General features: G+C 38.8%; 1 protein-coding gene across 1 annotated transcript in view; it reads right to left on the reverse strand.

Annotated features, from left to right (window-relative positions):
* The window catches only part of LOC124949416 (phospholipase A1 VesT1.02-like), a 33,599-nt gene extending 11,103 nt beyond the window's left edge, over positions 1-22,496 (reverse strand). The window contains exon 1 of the mRNA XM_047494417.1: positions 22,421-22,496. Coding sequence (XP_047350373.1) covers positions 22,421-22,496 — 76 coding nt within the window. The remainder of the gene's footprint in view (positions 1-22,420) is intronic.
* Positions 22,497-24,090: the final 1,594 nt, after the last annotated feature.

The raw sequence follows: 24,090 nt of genomic DNA on the forward strand, positions 1-24,090 counted from the left end.
ATTCAAGATACATGCACAATCTGATCTCTTTGTTTCCATAATTATTAATAAATTTACATGTGTATATTATCACAGATATATTCTGTAATTCATTCGTCTTCTAGTAAAAAAAAAAAAAAAAAGGAAAAGAAAAATGACTTTCAAATATAAGCGAGATTAAATAAGATTCCAAAATGATAGAAAAACAAGATGACAAAGATTCTATAATAATCAAAACGATAATATTGATGACACAATGAACATGTTAATGAAATTGTTCCGTAATGCAAGAACTTTATTTGATTTTAATAAAAAATAAAACGTTGAAATTAAAACGATCAAATACAACACGAAGGATTTCTTCTCAGTCGTGGCTTAGTATGCGGATCGACGTCATCCCACTTTAAATCCACCGTAAAACTTTCCAACGCTTGCTCTATCTCTCTTTCTCTCTCTCTCTCTCTCTCTCTTTCTCTCTCTCTCTCTTCTTCTCTTTGCGAATGCGCTGACGTGTAGAGGAAGGGGGCGAATGGTGAGAATCTGACAGGAGCGGTGGGGGATGGCTGAGGTAGTTTGAAAAGTTTTCGCGCGCAAAAAGCCGAGCTTTTCGCACTTTTCTTTGTCGCCTGCGCGGAAGGGTGCGCGTAAGAGTGCGCATTGCGTCGTTCGTAGAAGGGTGATGTCGTCGTGAGGATGGTTTTGTTAGTGGTGGTGAGTTGGCTCGTTTCAAGTGGTAGTGATGCCGACGCTAGGAGGGTGGTATCCGTGGGTGGCACGGTAAAGGACACTTCGAGAGTAGGGATTGGGGGGATACAGATAAGAGAAGATGAGTAAGAAAGAGAGAGGGAGAGAGATACAAGGATGAAGGGGTCGACAAGAGAAAGAGAGAGAAGGGAAGACGACAAATAGGAACCTTTCTCGGCATCCTAGATCACTCTACTGGAATATTGAAATCCTTTTGGGATTCGGTACGCGTTTTCTCGTCCAGCAAGGATACATTATTGCGATTTGAAAAGCAAGATGGACCGCCATGATTATTTCGCGAGCGTACAAATTATTCATTCATTAGTAGCTTCCTCGCTGGCGGCGGCGTAGTAATCACTTTGAAAGATGCCATATACCATATTTACCCCTATCTAGGAAATAAAGGGAGACAGTCAAGATAATACGATTGTGAACGAAATTATTTGATAAAAGGACATCTTCAGTGATTTAAAATTACATAAATCTTAGAAGAATTTATTATTTATCTAGATCAATAGATTGTATTTTAACTTTATTATTATTATTTATTTCCTACGCATAAATCCTTGATCCTGACTTTCCGCAGTATAACTTTATTAATTACATAAAAATAAAGAGATAAATTTTCAATGATTACCATCGCAAACAACCATTCGATAAACCAAAAAAAGAAACAAATAATAAAAATAAATAAATATATATATATATATATATATATGTAATTACAAGTATATTCTTTCGTTTAAATATTTAATATGCAATTCGCCTAATGTATAGTACCTTTGTGAAGCGGACATCTATAAGCTCTATATTATCATAAACTAAAATTCGCGTAGCCATTGTAGTGCGTCCCATGGAATGAGGTAGATGACTAGTAGTTTACATCAAAGGATACATCAGCAGGCAGCTCGTCTCGTCTAATTTCCCAGCTGGATGACGACGAGCTGCTAGAAACGACGTATATATATATATATATATATATATATATATATATATATATGTGAAATCGAAATTGTCCTTTGGACCTTTAAAAGAGACCTTATCACGCTTCGTTGAACGCTTTTTCCTTCTTTTTACTCGATCGTCGTCTTTTCGTAATCGAGACATCGTAGGTAAACATGCAGGTGCAAATGGAGCTTTAAAGGCAAAAGATGGGCTTGTTCGAGGATAGTGTGAGTAGGTTGGAATGTAGTGATGAGAAGGAGAACGAGAAGGTTCGAACAGGAGGAAGCGGAGATGGAGGTGGAGGTGGAGATAGAAGTGGAGGATGGGAAAGCATAGAGAAACTACCTAACTATACTCGTATATGGCGTCGTAAAAGAGGATCGACAAGAGGAGGAGCACGAGATGGGCTAGCTAGTATCCTCGAGAAGCTTTTGCAAACCGAGTCGAACTTGTCGCTTGCGTTGTGCGCGGTGCTGATGGTGGGGAAACTGGTCGGTCGATGCGCTCGGTCGCTGCTGGAGCTGCAGGGGGCTGTTTTTGCGGGTGTGGCTTAACGCACCCCCTGTCGCCCCACTGACCCTCGCTTCCTTGCCCCAGGAACTACCAACCCTTCTCTCTCTCTCTTTCTCTCTCTCTTTCTCTCCCTCTCTCTCTCTCTCTCTCTCTCTCTCTCTCTCTCTCTCTCTCTCTCTCTCTCTCTCTCTTTCTCTTCGACTCGCTTACTCTACGTCGATTTATCCTTCTCTCTCATACTGCGTGTTTCTCTCTTATCCCCCTTCTAACCCCTTACCTATCTTCTTCTCTTCCTAAACTACCCCCTTCTATCACCCCACCACCACACCTTCTCACCAACAGCCTTGTGTAGCCCGAGGACGAGTATGAGCACGAAACTAACGTTGCTCGATCGTGTCTACGTGATCACCGGGGAGCTTACCTCTGAAAATGCGCTCGAAATGTTGAGATTAATCTAAATATCCTTCTAGCCACGATCGGTATATCCTCCAAGACTGCCTTGCTCGCGCTTCGAGCTGCTTTCGGCCGGGGATCTCGATCCCGGCCGAACTCAAGCCACGAGCACGTTATTATGGAGATATAATATCACGAAAATTGACGAGGTATAATGAAACCATTCGAACTTAACCGCCTGTATGTTTTTCAAAAGTACGCTTGTTTCACGCTCGCTTGATTCTCTTAATTTTCGAACACAAAGTTTATTTTCGATGAAACTTCCATCATGCTTGAATCGATCTTTCAGAGTATTAAATACTTATCGTTTTATTTTATTTCATAATTACGAATCATTAATATTCTAAAGACTTAAATAGATTCGTTGCGATTATTAGTCTTTGTAATTTCACATTATGATTTTAACTTCGTGTCTTATATATATTAACGATCTTTAAAATGACAGATTTGTAAAAACCCAAAGAAATATTTATTTTTTAAACGAAACAACAGAGTATTCCAATGTTGATCAGCAAACAATGACCTACCCATTCGGTATTCCATCCATCGTACTCTTCTTAATTCGATTGGACACGGATTAACGTGACATGCTCATCCTCATCGATTGTTGCACAAGCTGTGATAAAATGTGGTTTTAACGAATTTGTGAAATCCTTTTTTTCCACCAAATAATACTATCTATGAATGTTTTATTCTGGTAACAATCGGTAAACAATCTTTCGATAAGATTCTATATCATGATCGTGTCGATATTAAATCGATATAGTATAATCGACATTTTTTATTTGTATTTAATATTATCTTCATTTGCTATGTATGAAAAATTATAGTCACTCCATAATAGTGGTATCGGAAAAATATTGTTTACATTTAATGAATAAATTTTTTACTCGTGGAAACTCCAAATCCATTTATTTTACGATTCGTCGTTATTATAATAACGAAGAACCTCGATACTACATCGAAAATGATTACATTTATTATAATGAAGAGCTTTGATATTACTCATAAAATAATAATTGGAACACACGCTCTCCAAGATCTTACTATTGAATCATATATTTATATTTTAGTCAAGTTCAATCTTACAGAAAATGTGCTTAATTACAATTTACTTTTTAAAATAAAAATTATTTTGTTTAAATTATTCGATACAAATCACATTAACCATTTATCGAATAAAATATAATAGATATAATCTTTATTGAAATCTATACACTATTTAAAACTGAAGAACAATGACATCGTTTAGGAAAGAGAAGTCATTAATCATTCATTGACGTTGTATCGAGATCGAACGCGCGCGCTATATGAACGCGTTAATCAGGCACCTTCATAAAACTTCTTAAAAGAGAATTCTCATGTAATTACGTTGAATTCGATTTGCGAATAAATATCAGAGGAAAAGCTATTGAATGTGTCGTGAGATATGTATCGTGATATATATATATATATATATATATATATACATATCGTTGTTCTTTGTGAGAAAAAAACGAAAAAGGAAAAATACACGAATACTAAATAAATTAATTTATGATAACTAATGTTGTTACATTAACAAAGAATTAAAAATACAATACGAATCTTTAAATAAAAAAAAAAACCAAAAAAAAAAAAGAGAAAAAATACACGTTTAACCGATCGTATGAGCATCTGGATTCTAATAAATCGATTCGAAATCAAGTACTTGGAACGGGATACGATATCTGAGGCAGATGGCATATAGAAACGTAGATTGTGTCCGACATGTATATAGAGATACATGTACGTAGAGGTTGTTTTCCTTTCAGCTCTGTTATCGACACGTTCGATTCGGGGTCTACGGTCCGGTTTGCTTACAAAAAAGTAAAGCGAGAGGCAGCGACATTGAAACAACGTGTTTCATATGATCGCACCGCGACGGGATACGACGTGTCGCGACGGCCAGGCCACGGCCGTTGCCCGACACGCTTTCGATTGTTGTGTTGCTGCTTTCCACCCCTTCCTCCTCATCTCCCCACCTTCCTACGCGTCACACTCATCCCACTTCGCCTACTTCTTCTTCCTTTTTTCTCCACCTTCTACTATAGCGAAACAGCTGTTACTTCGCCACCACCGCAACGACGACGGGGCGCAAACGCAAATTCAAATTCGTTCTTTTTCTTTATTTCTCTCTTTCTTTTTCTCTCTCTCTCTCTCTCTCTCTCTCTCTCGCTCTCGCTCTCGCTCTCGCTCTCTCTCTCGCTCTCTATCTATCTATCTATCTATTTATCTATCTACCTTTCTCTCCCACTCTCTTTATCCTTGCCTTTTTTCTTCGTTACACGTTACACATATATACATTTATAACATTTATATATATTCTAGTTCGATTTTGATATAGATCGAGTATTGCAAAAATTAATTGAATTAAAAATCATTTACTTTATTTACATCATCCAAGTCGAAATCAGTTATCATTTAACATATTTTTTATGGTTACAGAAATATTATATATTCATCTTGAAATAAGATATTTAGAATAATAATCATTAGATTATGCGCGTATTTATTTTACAAGTTTCTTGATTTTAACATTATCTTATTGACAGAACATTATCTTATTGATATCTTGATGATTGATTATGATCAATACGTGCTCGAGATAACAATCAAGTAATGCTATATATATATATAAATAATCGAACGAATATATATACATTCGATTCTTCATTAACGTATATTTTTGATATCGATAGTTATCTAATTGATCGATTATTTTCATGTTATTCTATGACAAATTGTTTTCTTCTTTTCCAATTGATTGTTAATGTGTAATAATTAATATATATATATATATATATATATATATATATATATTAATTATTACACATATATATATATATATCTTTATATATATATATATATATAAAGATTAGATATAAGCAAACCGTGATCTTATTTAAAAGGTGACTTTCTTAATGATTCTGAAATGGACATTAAGACGAGCAACTCGCGTGCTGAATGTACTCTCGGAAAGGTCAATTAACCACGTGACTGATTAGGAGCAAAAAATGAGCGTAGCAGCACTCAGATGTGCAAACATAATTAAGGGATAGTCGTCGAGAAATAAAGAAAAAGGGGTCGATTGTTTGAGGACACACGATCTGCCTTGCGCTTGCCTTCAGAGTCTACGATAACCGAGTGGTCATTGCTAATGGCGTCGGTAAAAAGTGTTTACCCGCGTTTACAAAGAGTTCGTGAGTGCGCGAGGTCAGAACATGGGAAGTTAACTTGGTAAGCTCACCGTCTACTCGATTAGATTCCCTGCAAAGACACATAAGACCGATAAAAAGTCTGTAAAAGAAATCGAAGATTATAAAGGAATATTTTTTTTAAATACCCCAACATCCTTTTTTAGAATGAATTTTACAACCTATACGAGTAACTAAAGTTCATTAAAATTTTTATCGCTAGGAGTAAACTTTTCCTTAAGTTACTACTTTACGAAGATAAAATTATATTCATTTAAACTGAAGACTTAATTACTATCCCATTTACTATTAAATAAAACTTCGTAAAGCTGTGATAATTTAGACATATTCCTTTGAATAGAAAACTTAATATACAAATCCATATTAACCGCGCCACCGCATAATGTGTTAAATTTGCCGTGAACGTTTATACATCTTTCGTCTCTCTCTCTCTCTCTCTCTCTCTCTCTCTCTCTCTCTCTCTCTCTCTCTCTCTCTCTCTCTCTCTTTCATACATACATGTATACGCACGCGCATTTCTCTCTTTCTCGTCTTCTCCTATGCTCTCTGATATGAGAAGCCGGCTTTCCAAGCGCTTACAGATCGCGTCAATGGTCGAACAATCACTGGACTATTAGCAAACTATTACAATATCGATAGCAGTCGATGGGTCGATAGATACACGAGCCATCAGCTGTTGCGCTGATCGGATATCTCCGATAGGCCAGAGTTGCCTCTGCGGATACGCGCTACGAACGATCTCCAAATTATCCCCCAGTCGATTGCCAATCTTGACTTCCCTTCGAATCTTCTCTTTCGAGCTTCATTTTCAAGCAGATAAATGAGTCCATTGTCAATCAAGTAATTTCTTTTTTTACAAATTACTTTTTCGTCAGGCTTAACTTCTTGTAATTATCTAATGTAATTAATAGCAATAATAATTGTTATTAATATTCCTACAAAATATCATGATTTGATTGTGAGATACAGTACACATTATACCGACAGAAAAATGTTCCATCGAGCTCGTCAGTGTTTCCTTTGAAAACGTAGACGAAAATTCCGCTTACGCTTACCATGGAACAAAACCGTACGAAGCGAACATGAAAATTACTTGGCTGTGTAATACAATATTTTGATATCGTATCTAGCAGAAATATTAGCAGCTTCCAATGGTATAATGGTCCCATCCTACATATATATTTTAGTTTTCGTAGCTTTTGCGGTATGTTTAAAACGCCCCAACTTGATAGCACCTAGAACTAGCTGGATTTTAGTAAAAGCTTCGTCCTGAAAGTTTTTCATTACGCATATTGTTTAGTGCCTCTTTTGTTCAGGACAATTTCATCGGGGAGCCGCTATTCCTATGTTATATTGCCCAGCAGTGCGATATCATCGAGTCGTACAATTTTTATTGTTCCCAGAGTCGACGAACTGTAAACCATCAGTATTAGAGAAAAATATAGAAAAAGAGGACTAAGAGAAGAAAAAATAATATGCTTGTATAAATGCAATCCCAATCTACTGGGTCCCCGATCGTGAAAGTAAATATATCCATTAATTTATTCAAAAATGAAAATATGTATCCAATTAAAAAAGTTTAAATATATATTTCGTTTAATAATCTCAATGACAAACCTGCCATTTTACAGGTACGTCCATACATTGTCACGCTTCACGCGTGATACGTATATACGTATATCAACGTACGGATTATATACCTGCTGTCTAATTCCTTGCTACCCTTTGAACAAAAATCACAAGCCAGATATTATTCTTCACGAGATGCCGTATTCAAATAATTGAGCTCTCTGTCTCTCTCTCTCTCTCTCCCTCTCTCTCTCTCTCTCTCTTTCTCTCTCTCTCTCTCTCTCTCTCTCTTTATCTCCTACTCCTTCTTCAAGCACGCGTCGAATTTGTTGCTTCGTTTAATTTTTAAAACCCCACTTTCAATTAACAGATTGATTTTATATGCACGATTGATCATTTGAATATTCTCTCGCGTACTATCAATAATTCCAAAAAGTATTAATCTTACGATTAATGACAATAAAAGACAACGTAAAAGTTTTCTGAATAGATTTTCATCAATTTTAACGAAATATAGAATAATGAATTTCATATGGCACATCAGAACGTATTCGTTGCTTATAAATAAATTTCTATTTCTGTATACTACGTTTTCCAACTTTCATTTTCGATTCTCTTTAACTTTCATTCTTTAACCTTCCATATTACTTTACATTATTTTATCTTACTTATAAGGTTACTTTACTTTAATCTATTGAAAGAAATCTTGCAAATGAGATGCAAACGAAAGAGAAAAAATTTGATCCCGTCGATCGAGCTTATTGTTCGTGAGTGAGAAGTAGGCGGACTGAAAAATAGCAGAGGGAGAGACAACAAAAAAAAAAAAAAAAAAGAAGAAAAAACTGTCACGGGAGTACATAAATGTAACCCCGACCTAGGGGAACGTACATGGCGGGATGGAGTGGTAACATGGTGGGGGGTCGCGCCATTCAAAATCGATTCCGCAACGCTCGCCGTTGTGCGGTGCCTTCGATGAACGGGACACGAGTGAGTGGAAATATGAATGAAAAACGGCTCTGCGCGGTTCTTCGGGAAAAGCCCCGCCTGGAAAAAAAGGAGGAGAGCCACGCTGGCCGACCATCGATCGACCACGTGCTTCGGCTTCTCCTCTTCAGCTTTACCGCCTTTTCTCGGATCTACTATCACCCCCAACCCCATCGTCGTTGAACGTTAAGCCAAGTTAGACTTTCCTTTTTTATCAAAACTTTACGTCACACATCTAAGTTACACACGAAAACTAGTTGCTATTTAAGATGAATTTATTAAAATTGTTAATTAATGATTTATATAGAATATAAATTAATTATTCGTATAAATATTTGAAAGTGAAAACTGTTTGTCTTAATCGGTGATATGATTGTTAGTTAATAATATAAAAAATTGTTCGTTCCAATAATCCTAATTGCTCGTAATAAATCGAACAAGTCCGACTTGCCAGCATTGAACTTTCCATGATACGAGAGGAAAAGATTTTCAAAAGAAAAAAAGCAGAAGTAATCGGTGTACTCGTGTAACGTCAGTGTGGCTAACTCGATTCCGAGGAGCTATATTCGGGCAGAGAAGGGGGGCATAGCATAGTAGCATCAGTAGTAGGGGGTAAGTTCGAGCAACTAATTATAAATTTCCGTGGACCGCAATTAATTTTCCCTCGGAACGAAATTGCCGGTAAATTGACGGCTCTCGGGCTGCGAGTGTCCGAGTAGGTTAGTCCGTAGTAGTGTCACCGGCAAGAGTAGTAGCTATAGTGAAGGTAGTAGAGTTTGCTTGAATATCGCAACCGTAGAAGTCGTCCTCGTCGTCGTCGTCGTCGTTGTTGTTGTCGTCGTCGTCGTCGTCGTCGTCGTCGTCGTCGTCGTCGTCGTTGACGGAAGCAGCGACTGATGGTGCCCAGACGACGTTTAGGGATCACGTCAGTGCCTTTGTACTCCAGGGGTTACTATCGAGTATGGGAGAAGGGATGAAGCTCGGTGAACGAGCGAGTAGATGACAACCGAGCGAGCTAGAACGATCTAGCGAGTGAGCGAGTGAGCGAGTGAGAGCGAGAGAGAGAGAGAGAGAGAGAGAGAGAGAGAGAGAGAAAGAAAGAGAGAGAGAGAGAGAGGACAGATAGGCGGATAGATAGAGGGAGCGAAAGGGAGAGAGTGCTTTTTGGTAGGTGGGCTACAAAGGCTGGAGGGTGGCCCGCGAGGGTGGACCTAAGCGAGGATAAAGGAGAAGGAGAAAGCACAAACCGCTATGGTGTGTGCTTTCTCTTCGCCCCTTTGGGAGGTAGGTTGGTGGACGATCAATAAGGAGCAACGATGGTGGGGGGTCTTACCAGGACCTCAGGCTCTATCCCTCTACGTCGTACTGCTTAGGGTGAGGCTCCGCAAGAAAGAACCGAGAAAGTATTCTGAAAGGGGTCGCCCACTGGCCGTGCGCGCGCCTTCGCCCTGTGTTCCCTCGGTCCGTGAACTTTATCTCCCCACCCGTCTATCTATCTCTTCTCTCTCTCTCTCTCTCTCCCTTTCTCCTCCCTCTCTCTCTCTCTCTCTCTTTCTCTCTCCTTCCTACTCTCCGATTCGCACATATAACACTAGCACGCCTTCATTCGATCCTACTCGCGTATAGAGAATACACGAGAATTCCAAGGTTCTCTTACACATATACTCTTTCTTTCTTTCTTTATCTCTTTTTTTTCTCTCTCTCTCTCTCTCTCTCTCTCTCTCCCTCCCTCCCTCTTTCTCTTTCTACTGCGACCCTGAGAGCTCAGAAAATTCCAACAAAAAAAGGGCCGAGAGTGGTAAAAAGTTGTACGAGCAATTACTCTCCCGACCCTTTTGTCGATAAACACGATTTCTTTCGGAGTTTTCGTACTCTCCACTCTCGGTTAAACGCCGATGCTCTTTTCCCTTTCGTATTTTTCGATCTTTCTAATCTTTCTTCTTCTTCTTTTACTTCTTCTTCTTTTACTTCTTCTTCTTCTTGTTATTTCACTTCACAGTAGAAACAAAAAGAATAAAACGTATTATAAAGTACCTTTTCTGAAATCATTTATTTCTTCTCCTCGTAGAAAAGATTATTGCTGATATAAGAATAAATGAAATAGTAAATAATATCAACACGTATAGAGTTCATTTTATAGAAGAAAATTTGATAACACAACGTCGAGCGTAAGGTCAATCGTAATGAAGTATGCCGGAAAGGCATATCAAGGAATCAGTGTCAATTAACGACGATGAAAGCAAAGGCTCGAGGAGAATATAGGTGGAGAAGATCCAGCATGAATATTCATCCGATTCGGAAAATTTAATAGATAGACTGAGACGGGGCTTGTCGGTGAGCGTGTATGTTAGCGTTAGTTTGCTAGTCGATCATTCATTGAAAGTAGGAAAAAGAAATTGAAAAGATATAACGCTAAAAAGTATGTTACCGACGACGACGATGACGACGATAACAACAACGACAAAAGGTTCTAACGTACACGTATGTGCACGTGGGTATAGTAGTAAGTAGAGGTAGTAGTAAGCCCGCGGAAGCGTCTAATCCATCGGGTGGGCATTGTTGTCAGACATATTGGGGTTTGTTCTTGAGGCGGTCCTAGCAGGGAAAGGGTTCACCCCCGAGCGGACAGGTGGATAGGTCGAAGAGGTGGTCAGAGGGGGTTGACGAGGGTGGTTAGCATTATTGATCTGTAAGACTGCCAAGCTACGAACTCTCTCTCTCTCTCTCTCTCTCTCTCCCTATTTCTCTCTCTCTCTTTCTCTCTCTCTCTCTCTTTTCGATCTCCACATTCTCCATCAGCGCCTTCTCTCTTCGTAGGAACGTGTGTGCGTGTGAATACATTTGAAATGCGAGATGGAGAGAGAGCACGCGCGCGCATATTGTCACTCTCTCACTCTTCCTACTTGCTCCTCTTCTCTTCTCCCCCTCTCTATCCTACCGTCCGGTAAGCTTCGCATAGCTACTCCGGCCACCCTTAACGCTGGCTTAGGAAGGGACAAACCCCCGACCATTTCCTCTTTCAATCCCTCCTCTTCATCCTTCTCATCCTCTCTGACCGTCTCTGATGCCTTCTCTTCCTACTATATCTCTACTACCTTCTCCTGGAGCAACTCGGTTCAGCCGGATTCACGAGCAGCAAACCAACACGCAAGTAGTTTAAACCCACGTTCCAGCCGAGTCTCTCTTTCTCTCTCTCTCTCTCTCTCTCTCTCTCTCTCTCTTTTTCTCTCTTATTGTGTGTTTGTATAACGACCGAAGACCTCACCGACAATACTCGTTCGCCGTAACTTTCTCGATGGCTCACCTCGACGAAGCTTCCTTCTATCTCACTTTTCTCTACTTCTTCGCGAAGCGAGGATAGCGTTAGTTTTTTTCTCTCTTTTTCCACTTGTCCGCTCTTCTTTTCTGTGGCGTGAATGGAAGACGAGAGCCTGCTAGAGGATGAGTACCGGAACCTCAAAAAGTTTCCCTTTTGTTCATCGGACAACGGAGGATGACTTGACTCTTACACCCCTTCGACAATTTTATATAATCTCATTATGTTATTTTCTCTTAATAATAACGAGGACATCATTCATAGGACATCATTCCTAATCTATCAAGAAATAGATTAATTACTTTTTAATGGAACTTAATACACGTGTGTATGCGTGTGTATTTGTTTAAACATTTATCAACGATCAATTCATGACCTGTAATTAATTGATTGAAATGAAAAAAAAAAAAAAAAGAAAAAAAAATGATCAATCGCAATGTATTTGAAATTTTTAGAAACAGACTATTTCCCGTTGGTTTTATTTACTTTGTATAACTTTGTTATACATCGTTAGCCATGAAGCCACAAAGAAACCGAAAAAAAGAACGAACGCTTAATTAACGAGTTCCCTTTTAATCTCCAATCTAGACTTTCACATTTCCTTAAAACCTTCTATTTGAGACGATGAAAGTTACGACGAAGGGGATGTAGACCATTTCTATACCCTTTTTCCCCTACCTTCAGTTTCGATTTACCCTCGGACGTAACACCATCCCTCTACTCCGTCTCTCTCTCTCTCTCTCTCTCTCTCTCTCTCTCTCCTTCGTCTTGCCCCCTTCTCTCTCGCATTTTTCTTACATTCCCCTCTCTTCCCGTCGACGTCCTTTCCTCCATTCTCGTTCTCTCGACCTTCCACTCTTCTCTGGAGGGTAGAACACGCGTTGCTCGTACCACCCACGCAGGGAGAGTACGAACAAAGGCGTCCTAGCCATACGCACACCATGAAACATAGTGCTTCATGTATGATGTGAGATTAAATTCTAACGGGTTGCCTCCCTCTAAGGGTAGAGGCATTTTTCTTAGCTCGTCGGGGAAAGGACTGCGTACCTAAATTAATACTCCATCCCTCTCGTATTCTTGACTTCGTCGTAAAGAACGTTGGAAGTCACGTATACGCATATTGGTATAGGTATATATACGCTAAAGGGCACACGTAATCGCGTATATACGTGTGAATGTGTATGCGTACCTTCGCCATAGTAGTCCATACAGCCGTTCCAACCCCCACGGCGAATTTCTAACGGCCATTATTTAGCGCGCTTAGAACTAGCTGCCGTTGGGGTAATGGCGCCCTTCCGTCCGCCAACGTAACGTACATACATACGTTACGTTACGTAGCTCTGTATAAGCGAAGCATAAACCGGACGAATCGTCCAGCTCGGAAGGACGAGAACAGGACGACGAAGAAGGAGAATCTAACCGAATCCTCGAGCTGCTAGCTCGCGATGCCCGAACTCCCAGCAATCTGGGAATTCCTGTTAGTTCTTTCCCCGTAATGAGTCCCTCATCTCTCTCCTCCTCCTACCCCCTCCCTCCCCCCTCCCCACCACCGACCATCGTTTTCTCCCTTTCGCGGCGAAATTACGGAAAAAGGACCTTATGGACGGCATGCCTGAAAAGCGAACTCGTCCGTTCTCCGACTTCCGCAATCGAACAAAGTTTCTCGGTCGGACTATAGTTTCATGAGGGAATACTTTTCGAATTAATAAGAGAATAGTTTCTACCTTTTCTAATTTTCTTTCTTTCCATCTAAAATAGAATCGTCTTTGAGCATTATAACGAGCTTTTGTTTGAGCCAATGATATATGTTTTACGTTCTAATGGATAACGAATGAAGTATCTATATAACATATATAACATATATAACATATATAACATAGTTAAAAATGATGGAATAGTATAATGAAAGATCTCGTTATTAGAGTTTGCCATTTGAACATTCCTGATATATACGCTTATTCGACTTTACATATACATCGATTCACATATAAGTTGAATATAAATAAACGAATAGACGAACCATAGCGAGAATAGATAATATCGAATAATGCAGGAATAATGCTTTCTAGAACGAGTGTACCGCCCCGGCGGACTTAGATTTAGGGGCTGCTAGTTGGAGGCAGTTCGCTGGGGAGAGGGGTGGCAAAGGAGGTAGAGGTGGAGGAGGAGATGGTATGGTAGAGCTCGGTGGAGTTCAAGAGAGAGAGTCAGGGTGGTTAGGGTGGTTAGGAAAAGGGTGGAGATGGCGAGCTCACGACGAAGAGGGAGGGTCGGTTGGTTCGCATTTACATAGCGGACCCAGCAGGACTAGATGACTAGGCGGTGGGGTATTAAGAGGGAGAAAAGGGGTGTTGGGTGGGTGGTGGCAATTCTGGCAACATGGCCGCGACCGAGCCGCGCGACGACGTACATACACGCACACGTTGAGAGGATAGGAAATGAGAGAGAAAGGGTTACCGCGAGTAAAGCGAGTAGAGATAGATAGATATATATAGAGAGAGAGAATGAGAGAGAGAGAGAGAGAGAGAGAGAGAGAGAGGGAGGGAGGAATAGCTGGATTTCCTCGGGCACACTACCACCCTCTTGCCACCCTCCAAGCGTCGAGCATATCCCCCGGAACCACCCTACCGGTCTGCTTAGACGCGATTCTCCGTGCAGGCTTTATTCGATTATTAAGGACCACTATTGGATTAAGCGCGATTCCGCGCACCTCCGCGACTGATTTCAAACTCCACCTACGCTCGACTTTACCACCCTCTCGGACGTCCTCGATTTCCCTCGATTTTCACCCCCTCCTACTTTGCCCTTATAAGCTTTTCGAATATATGTCTTCGTCCGTGATAGTCTCATGAAAATCATCCCCCTCTCTTTGTGAACCGACCGTGATCGGTTTCGATATCCGTGCGTATAACTTTTCTCGACGGAAAACACGAAAAGGGGAGAAAAAGTAAGAAAGAGAGAAAAAGAGAGAAAGAGGCTTTGGAAAGGCAATTAGGTCCGTGATTAGCGGTGAAACGCGTGAAATCGGGCGTGCGTAACGATCCTTCTTTCTCTCTCTTTCTTTCTCCTTTCGTAGATTTCTCGCTTGAGAACTTGGATTAACGTAGAAAGGAAAAACGCCGCGGGAAATGCATACATGTGTTTGTGTGTGGGAGTTCTTTCTTTACCACGTGTGCGATGGTGCGAAGGAAAAGTGCTAGCTTATTTATCCTCTCTCTTTCCTCAACTCGGCAAAGTTTCCAAGGATATAAAAAAATCGTTTTTTTTTTTCTGATAACACCGTGAATGATCTTATCCTCTTAGATTGTTATCATAAATTACAATCCACGTTTTAAATCGATAAAATAAATTGAAAGATATAATGCATTTTATAATTGTTATTGAAGAATAATATTGTATTTATTTAAGGCACTTTCATTTTTTTATCATTTTCCCTGACTATAGAATTAGAATTTAAAAAGTATCCACATTGAAAGATATAAAGATATGAGAAATATTTTGACATAATAAAATGTCACAGCTATTTCCGTCATTTGTAGGAGGTATAATATATTTGTACATTTATTTGAATATTGAATATTGAAGGCATATCACGAAAAATAAATATCGTTTATGATGTCTAATAATTTTTCAATAAAAAGCATCGTTTGATTTTTATATATATTATCACGCTTTTTAATGTTTGTTTTATTTCACTTTCTCTTTTCTTTCATCTCTTATCACGATTAAATTCTTAAAAATTTTTCATCAAATTTAATACATGAATATCTCTCTCTCTCTCTTTCTCTTTCTCTCTCTCTCTCTTTCTCTCTCTCTCTCTCTCTCTCTCTCTCTCTCTCTCTCTCTCTCTCTCTCTCTCTATCTATCTATCTCTTTGTTTGAAGTCTTTATTCATGCCTTTAGCGTGTTATAACGTACACATCTATATTTAATAAAGTCGTAAAATATTTCGACTTTGGAAATAATAATTCAACACAGAATGTCATCCAGTTGTTTACGTTTTCGTTAAAACTTCGTCCTACATGGAACAGAAAAAGTCAAGCTGATTTCTTAGAAAAATGTATTAGCTAAAGATCATAGATATCACTGGAACAATATCGTACGGATATATTATTTATAAACATAAGAGAGTTTCATAGTAGTATCTCATCGAAGTCTTTTATATTCGTTTCTACCTCTGATCAGATAAGATCGTGCGTTAATCCTCGTCGACGTAACTTTTAACAACAGTAACTCATCCGATCAAAACCGTGAAACTTGGAGGCACGAAGCTTAGTCCTAATTTAAGGGTGGAAGTGAAAACCACCCCTGCCTGCGCTAATTTAAGGCCGGCACAGGCTGCTCATTTGTTTTAACCGCTCTCCCGTGGGAAAGTGAGAGGGAGTGAGAATGAAGGTAAGAGAAAGAGAGAGGAATAGAAAGAGAGAGAGAGAGAGAGAGAGAGAGAGAGAGAATGTATACGTGTTTCAAGCGTCAAGGGGGTGAGCCTGAGCGGGGAGGAAGAGGGTGGTCAAGCACGGAAGTGGATGGGATAGATGAAACGCGGTTTAGTTTAGTTGCTATTCGCACCAAAAGCACGAGCGAGAACTAGCAAGCAAACGGTTTTACTCTGCGTTTCAAAAACGCACCGAGGATATACCGACGTCTCATCCATTTGATCACACCGCGTACGTTCTAAATTCCGCACAATTTTTTTGTTGTTGCGGTTTTCGTTACGCTAGTTAGCTACTCCACTTCGACAAAAAAAAGTCCTGATTAATCGTCACCGACTCTTTGCACCACCACTCTCTACACTTTTTTTTATCGTAATAATGATTCTCGATCTTTTTTGTAAACCCACGAAATTGGATATCTCGTCGTAAATTTATAACTTAGAGATTTGAAAATACGATCGATATTTTATTAATATATTTTCTAATCGATCAAATTAATGCACGAAGAAATAAAAGAGAAAGAGAGAGAGAGAGAGAGAGAGAGAGAGAAAATGAAAGAGAAAGAAAGAAAAAAGGTGCGACATTTTCGAAAAATCTTGCATCTTCCTAACTCTCACCTTTTTATAGTCCGAGAACAATGTATCGCACTTTCCCCACATCGGTTAAGGAAAAACTCACACCGTAGAGAAAAAAACCACGAGAATTGTGGGGAGTATAAGAGAGAGAGAGAGAGAGAGAGAGAGAGAGAGAGAGAGAGAGAGAGAGAGAGAGAGAAGAAAAGAGCGTCTCCATTCGGAATTTAAGCCTGACAGGTGGTTTCGAGGTTTATCGAATTCTTCGATTTCACCTCACTTTTTATTTCGATTTTATTTTGTTCCCGCGTATCCAGCCGCCTTCGTTTTTCCGCTCATCGCGATCGCTTTTAAAGCTGCTTTCACCGTCGCACAACAGTGACGCTTTCCTCTTTTTCCAAGCTCCTTTTCCTTTTTTTCCTCTTATACCGGAGGTACGTGGTAGCGTGCGCCTTTCTCACCTCATCCCCTTCATCCTTTCTATCTTTTCTTTCTTTTTTATTCCTGCGAATCGCATGGACACTCTCACTCACGACGTAATAGAATTAACTTGCGATTTACCGATTATTAGCGGGATGCTGCCCGTCCATCGTCCTCTAAGAGCTTGTCATCATTCTTTTTTTCTTTCTTTTTCTTTCTTTTTTTTCTCTCTCTCTCTCTCTCTCTCTCTTTTTTATTTTATATAGACACCAATACTGACGGCCGACCTCTATCGATTCGCCCTGAAGGTAACCTTCGTTATATGCTATCGTATATATAACGTTTAACGTCGTAGACAAAATTTCACAGATAATCGGATACGTAGGTTGACGAGATTAGCAAGCAAACCAACTACACGTTGTTATAGAGTTTATATTACGGAACATATTTTCGATCGTAGTGAACAAAAGAAATAATAATTCTTTCGAAGGATAATTATTATACAAATTTAATGACCCTTTGATATCATATAATATTAAACCTGATCATAATCATGATATCAATTTCAAAATATATGATGAACAAATGTAACGATAATATAACGATAATTTTAATAATAAATAAAATAGATTACGAAATAATCTCAATCGACTTATCTTTTATTTTATGCGTTCCAGTATGTATTTCGAGAATCAGTATGATGTAGAGCTGTTGTCGTGATAGTCAAAGGGAACGAGTAGATCTCGTGCTTTTCGCATGCTTTTATCACAGAAGTCGTATCGTTTTGTTCGTTTGGCTCGCGGCACGACGAAACAAACGCGAAAACGACCGCGACGGAACTAACGTTTCAAAAAATATACCAAAGGCGATATACCACTAGAAGATCCTTGCGATCTCATGAAACACGAACGAATCTGAATATCAAAGAGACCCGAATGTTAACGAATGAAAACTTGAATGACGGCTGGGGGTCTTTCGGTCCAGGTGGGGTCTACACCGGTCCTTCTAGTTCATCTTCTATTTCCTTCCGAAAAACTGGACCACCACGATCATTCCCCCCCTCTCTCTCTCTCTCTCTCTCGCGCGCGCGTTCTCTCTTTTCTCTCTCTTCTCTCTGTCAGCATTATCATGCATCAACGCGAAATACAGCATCCCTCTTGGTGGTCCAGCGTTACTTCTTCACGCAAAAAACTCGTTTGCTTATTTCTAAACGAGTCTTAACTCCTCACCCCTCATGGTGGTCCATCAAGAAACTCGTTTTGTCAAAAACATCCGTTCGATAAATAATTCCGGTATCTTCTCTTTCGTCGATTCCTTTTGAAACCGTTTATTCAAACGAGTTTTTGCTTTATGATCGTTAGAAAATTCTACATATCCGTTACGCATAGAAAATAAAACACAATACGAAGGAAGAAATTTTATTGTCTTTTGATACATAGCATTTATTTTTAGCAAAATAAGAATATAACAAATTTCTAACAAATTCGATTTATCATTCGTTCTATCTTAATTTTATTTTCTATAGGGAAGAAAATTATCGCATTACAGAAAATTTTCGCAAACCGATATGTAAAAACACGAGGCCGAGACCAAGGCGTGTTTGTTGTAAAACGCTAAGAAAGATACGATAGACGAGCCACAAGCTTATTGGATAGCGCTAGCTTGGCCACCGCAACTGGTTAATAAAGCTCGAGGAGAGCGAGCATCAACCATAAGACACAGAGAGAAAGAGAGCGTAAGAGAAAGAGAGGAAGAGGAATAGTGAGGAACGCTTAAGGGGAGGAACGTTAATGATGCCCGCATTCCCACGCATTTTAAGAGGGTCGAATATAAATGGTTCAAGTCTCTCGGCCTCCCTTTTTCACAAAATTCCTCTTTTCCGCCATTTCTCGAGCTCTTTCTAAACGTGTATCTAGCACAAGCAAAAGGCATATGTTACATCATGACACGTGTCGTTTGTCATTTTCGGTTCACAAAATGTCGATCGAAAAAATAATAACGAGTACAATAATAAGAAAGAAAAAAAAAAAGAAAAAAGATAAATGATAACATTAATTTTATCTACTTCGCATTTTTTTACAGCATATTAAAAAAATATTATATTATTGCTTCGCATTAAACTAAAGTTGCAAAGGGATAAGATATTTAAATAATATAACAATGAAACACAATGAAAAAACATATAAACGACCTTTTCACGTATATATAATATATGGAAAAGTACAAAAATTTGATTCGCTAATAAGAAGAAAGAAAAAAGAAAAAAAAGGAGAAGAAAACCTATATAATCAAAATAAACTTGCATTCATAATCGATCGATATAGCAGAGTCCATTCTCTTCTTTGCTGTTAAATATACTTCACAAATGTCTAAGCCTTAAATATAATTTATATCTCGAAACAGGCAAGATCTTTCTCGTTCTCTGCGTCAACTAGAATTCGATGAGTATAAAAGTGTGCATTGTTTCATAGCTTTCATTAGCACTCATGCGCGCGTGCGCGCGCGCGCGCTCACTCGAATACCTCGCGTTAACGCACGGTTCCATTCGCGATAATTATAAAAACGCAATTCGTACGCGTCTGAAAAACATGATGAATATTGTAAAGGATAATAACATTCTTTATGCAATAAAATCAGTGGTCGACGTACCCGATCCATTATTTTGTCGATTATTTTATGGACACGCGCGTGGTGACATGCAATCGCGAATTTTTTGTTAGGTGCTAACAATAATGAGAGAATACATGTGCGAAACGCAAAACGCGACGTTATCCTTACGGATCGGTCGAAATTATCAACGAAACGAGAAAGCTTTATCGAAACCTCAAAATCTCTATACTAAAAGGTGCGTCAACTATTATATTTTGATTTTCGTCTATGAATTTGCGCTTATTTTATTTCCTTTTATCTCTCTCTCTCTCTCTCTCTCTCTCTCTCTTTCTCTCTATTTTTGTTCTTCTTTATATCTATAAGTATATATTATATATATATATATATATATATTTCTTTTGAATCATATATTCTCTCGAAATACATTCATTCGATTTTAAAAGTCTCTTAGATATACATATTTGGAATTTGCATAGAATAATTGAAGACTGCACCGGATATTATAATGTATTGTAATTATATTGAAATGCGTGTAATCATACATATTTCATTCTTGCTTAGGGCTATTACCAAATGCGAATATATAATCTAAAGTGAAATTTCTTTGTAAAATATTTATGATACTTATTAGTATTTTTTATGTCTTCGCAAGATCACGAACATCGTTGATACTTCGATGTTATTTTTTTTCTTTCAATAATCATTTTTCTAAACGATTCTTCGAAAATAAAATTTCTATGAAGAGAGGACACGTGTACAGGGACACGACCGAAAAGGATCCCACGCGTCGCAAACTTTTACTAGCGAAAGTAATGATTTTAATTAAAGACTTCCATGATTATCTATCTACATCTTTATTACGGCGTATAATGAAATACGGACTGTTTCATAAATTTCTCTAGGATTAAAAATTACCGCGGTGGAACGAGAAAGCATGAAGAAGAACCGAGATATATTTACCGCAACACGGCACGCCGGATTTCCTCTATTAATATCAAACTTTACCTGTTTAAGACTTTTTCTCTCTTGTTACATAATATCACAAGATACATTTTCATTATTTTTTACATCTTAAATTTAACGTATGCATCCTCTTCTTTAATCTACCGCTTAAGATAGTTTTCAACTATATATAATTGAGGTATCCTAATAATAACGCACGATAATGAAATTTACAAGAAACGATAACTTTCACAAAGTCACATTTTCTTTAAATATCCGAAATAAATTTAATATAATTCTATATTTGGTGAAACAAGTTCGTCATTTTAACGCGGCCCTGAGCATGCGGCCCTCGCTTTATCCTTCTCTTATACGCCTTTATACGCCGGTCGGTAGTACGTCAGCCGGTTGTAACATTGTGTAAAACAACGCGGAACATACGACATGTATCCCGGGCCACGTCGTTACGTCGCACAGTATGTAACGTGCACCTCTATATGACGAACGATGAATAATAAACGGTCGAGCCAATGAACAACAAAACGGCGAGAAGTGCATGGAGAATAATAATTGCTAACCCTTTGGCAATGTTCGTGGTTTACATAAAAGGAGAAACGATACGAAAAGTATTTAGAAAAGATAAGTTGAGATAGTGTTAATACCATTTTATCGGGTAACAATTTTCTTCATTCTCGCATTACATTCATCGAAATAATAAATAGCCATTTTTCGTTCTTCTTTTATCGTACAAATAAACGATATCTATATATTTTCGTCTCTTCTTGTATTTTGTTTTTTTTTTTTGTTTTTTGTTTTATTTAAAGAGACATATTTTTTTTCATAACAATGACATATTAAACATTCTCTAAGAAAAATTCAACTAAATTCGTCACATAATCTAATAACAAACTCGCTATCCTATTGTTGCCATTATATTTGTTCCTCTACGTAAGTAGACGATCGAGATAAAGTGATTTAACAGCTGATACTATATTCATTAAATCCTAAACGTTTATCAGATATCTGAGAAAAGTCGATAGAATTCGAAAGGAATAGAAAAATCAGCTGATAAAAAAGCCATCGTGAAGAACGAAAGCAAATAGCCAAAAGGACTCGCGGGAGTTATCTGAAATGAGAAAAGGGAGACGGAAGTGAGAGGAACGAGGCAGGAACGACGTAGGAAAGGCAGAAAGGCCAGGCAAGCCCGGTGAACCAATCGCACGCTGCGTCTGACAACCAGCCGACTACTATACTGCACCATTGCGACCATTTGAGTTTCCTACTACCGACGAGTTTCTACCTCTCACTCGCCCGCGCACGCTCCACTATCGCGCCTCTATCCATCTATATTCTGTCCACCCTCTCTCTCTCTCTCTCTTTCTCTCTTTGTCTCTTTCTCTTTCTCTCTCTCTTTGTCTCTCTCTCTCTCTCTCTCTCTCTCTCTATCTATCTATCTATCTATCTCTCTCTTTCTCTCTTACAAACTCACGCTCGTTCACTATCCGTCCATCCTATTCCAACAGCGGCCACTACCCTCTCGGTCTACCGTTCCTATTCCCTCTCCCTCCCACTATTTTCATCTCTTTCTCTCTCTCTCTCTCTCTCTCTCTTGCTCGATCCATCCACCTCTTCTACATTCCCCTCTTTCTCCATCGCCGTCTCTATCTCTTTCTCTTTCTATCTCGCTCTCAGCCAGGCGCTCACGAAGCGACGGAGCACCGGCCGATTTTGCATTTAAATTTGGTAAATTTGCCGGAGTTGGCAAATGAGCTGTGGGCATGGTGTCTAATACTCGCGCACGAGCACGGCCGCCGATACACTGCGTCTAATGCCTCTGGAGAGGGTACACCGGATACACGAATACAGTCCTTTGCAAAAGTCTCTTAGAAATAGAGATTTCTTTTTTCTTGTGCAAAAGTTTGATCTCTGATCGATGGTATCTTTTTTATCTAAGATCAAAGAAAGAATAAATAGGGTCATTAATGAAACCCAGATGATCAAAATTTCTCAATAGCCTGACGATAAATCGTCTTCAGGATTGAAGAACATTCAATGAGATGTTCAGTTCTATTCCTTATTAAGATCATTTTAAATCGATCAATTAATCTTTCCTTCTTTAACATTTTTTTCTTATTATTAATTGACAATAACAAAATATTTCGTATGCGCAAATAAATACATGTTGCACGTCATCGATCTACTTCTAAACAGCTAAGTTAATACTAAGAGGAAAATAGTGATAGATTATAAAATGAGTTCATGTATGAGAAAATAAACGTGGAAAAGGGGATATACCACGTAAACTTTCAATTTCGGTTACAGTGGACCTATAGAGAAGAATCGGACGATAATGGAAGATCGATTTTGAAAAGCGCCAGGAGCGCGTAGAACAAAACGAAAATATTTGGGCGAGTGTAGAAAGCCGAAAGCATTTTTTTCCTCCCTCTCTATCAGCCATCTCTTACCCACCCTATCGTTTTTTCTCTTTCCCTCACTCTCTCGCCACTCAACCACGCGGTCCAGTCTTTCTTTTTTTTTTTTTTTGTTTCATATTCCGGCACGGTAAACTGATAGAAATATTGCATCAGCGAGTCCGTGAATCCGCAACGTGTGTATCTCGTTTGCGGTGAGGTATCCAGCTTTCGTACTGGACTGTACGCACCCACACGTGGGAAATAGTGCATAGGAAATGCAAACGTGTAGCGGAGAACTTCGGACAGCACCCTCTAATTTTAGCCCGCAGAGGGCAGCACCCTGTCACGCCTGTACGTGTCTGTCCATGTTGTAAAGTTGCGTTCCATTTTCATCGTAGTCCTCTTTCCAAATTCGACCGTAGCAACTCTTGGAAACCCGACTAACACCGATCGCTGCGGTTTTCTACCGGCCAACCTGTCGAACTTTTTATGTAGTTTCCAGTCCTACACTCCTTCCTTGGGTCTGAAAATAGTCAGCATAAATGCGGCTTATTAGAGATATATCTTTTCTCTCGTTAATTGTTCTTTTGAATATACAAATGACAAGTCCATTGTTATATAGAACACAATGATATGGATCACGTTTCCGTTTATAAGTAATTAGCTTTCTATATAATATGGGATCACGATGAATACTTGCTCGTCTTTGTTGAAATTACAATACATCGTACGCTTTTCCGTCCGTATAACTATATAGATAAAATTTCGATAATCAATAGTGTATTTAATCTGATTACGACAAATATATTTCTCCATAAAGCGAGAAAGAAAGAGTAAATATTGTTCGTTTTGGACATTTATGTGAGACGAGCAAAGCAAAGTAACCGTACAACTGAAAGAGATCGATAGAATACTACCGTTTTTGCAATACCGAAGAACTAAATCGGAATTGAACCACGA

Source organism: Vespa velutina, chromosome 5 (genome assembly GCF_912470025.1).
Source record: "Vespa velutina chromosome 5, iVesVel2.1, whole genome shotgun sequence".
NCBI lineage: Eukaryota > Metazoa > Arthropoda > Insecta > Hymenoptera > Vespidae > Vespa > Vespa velutina.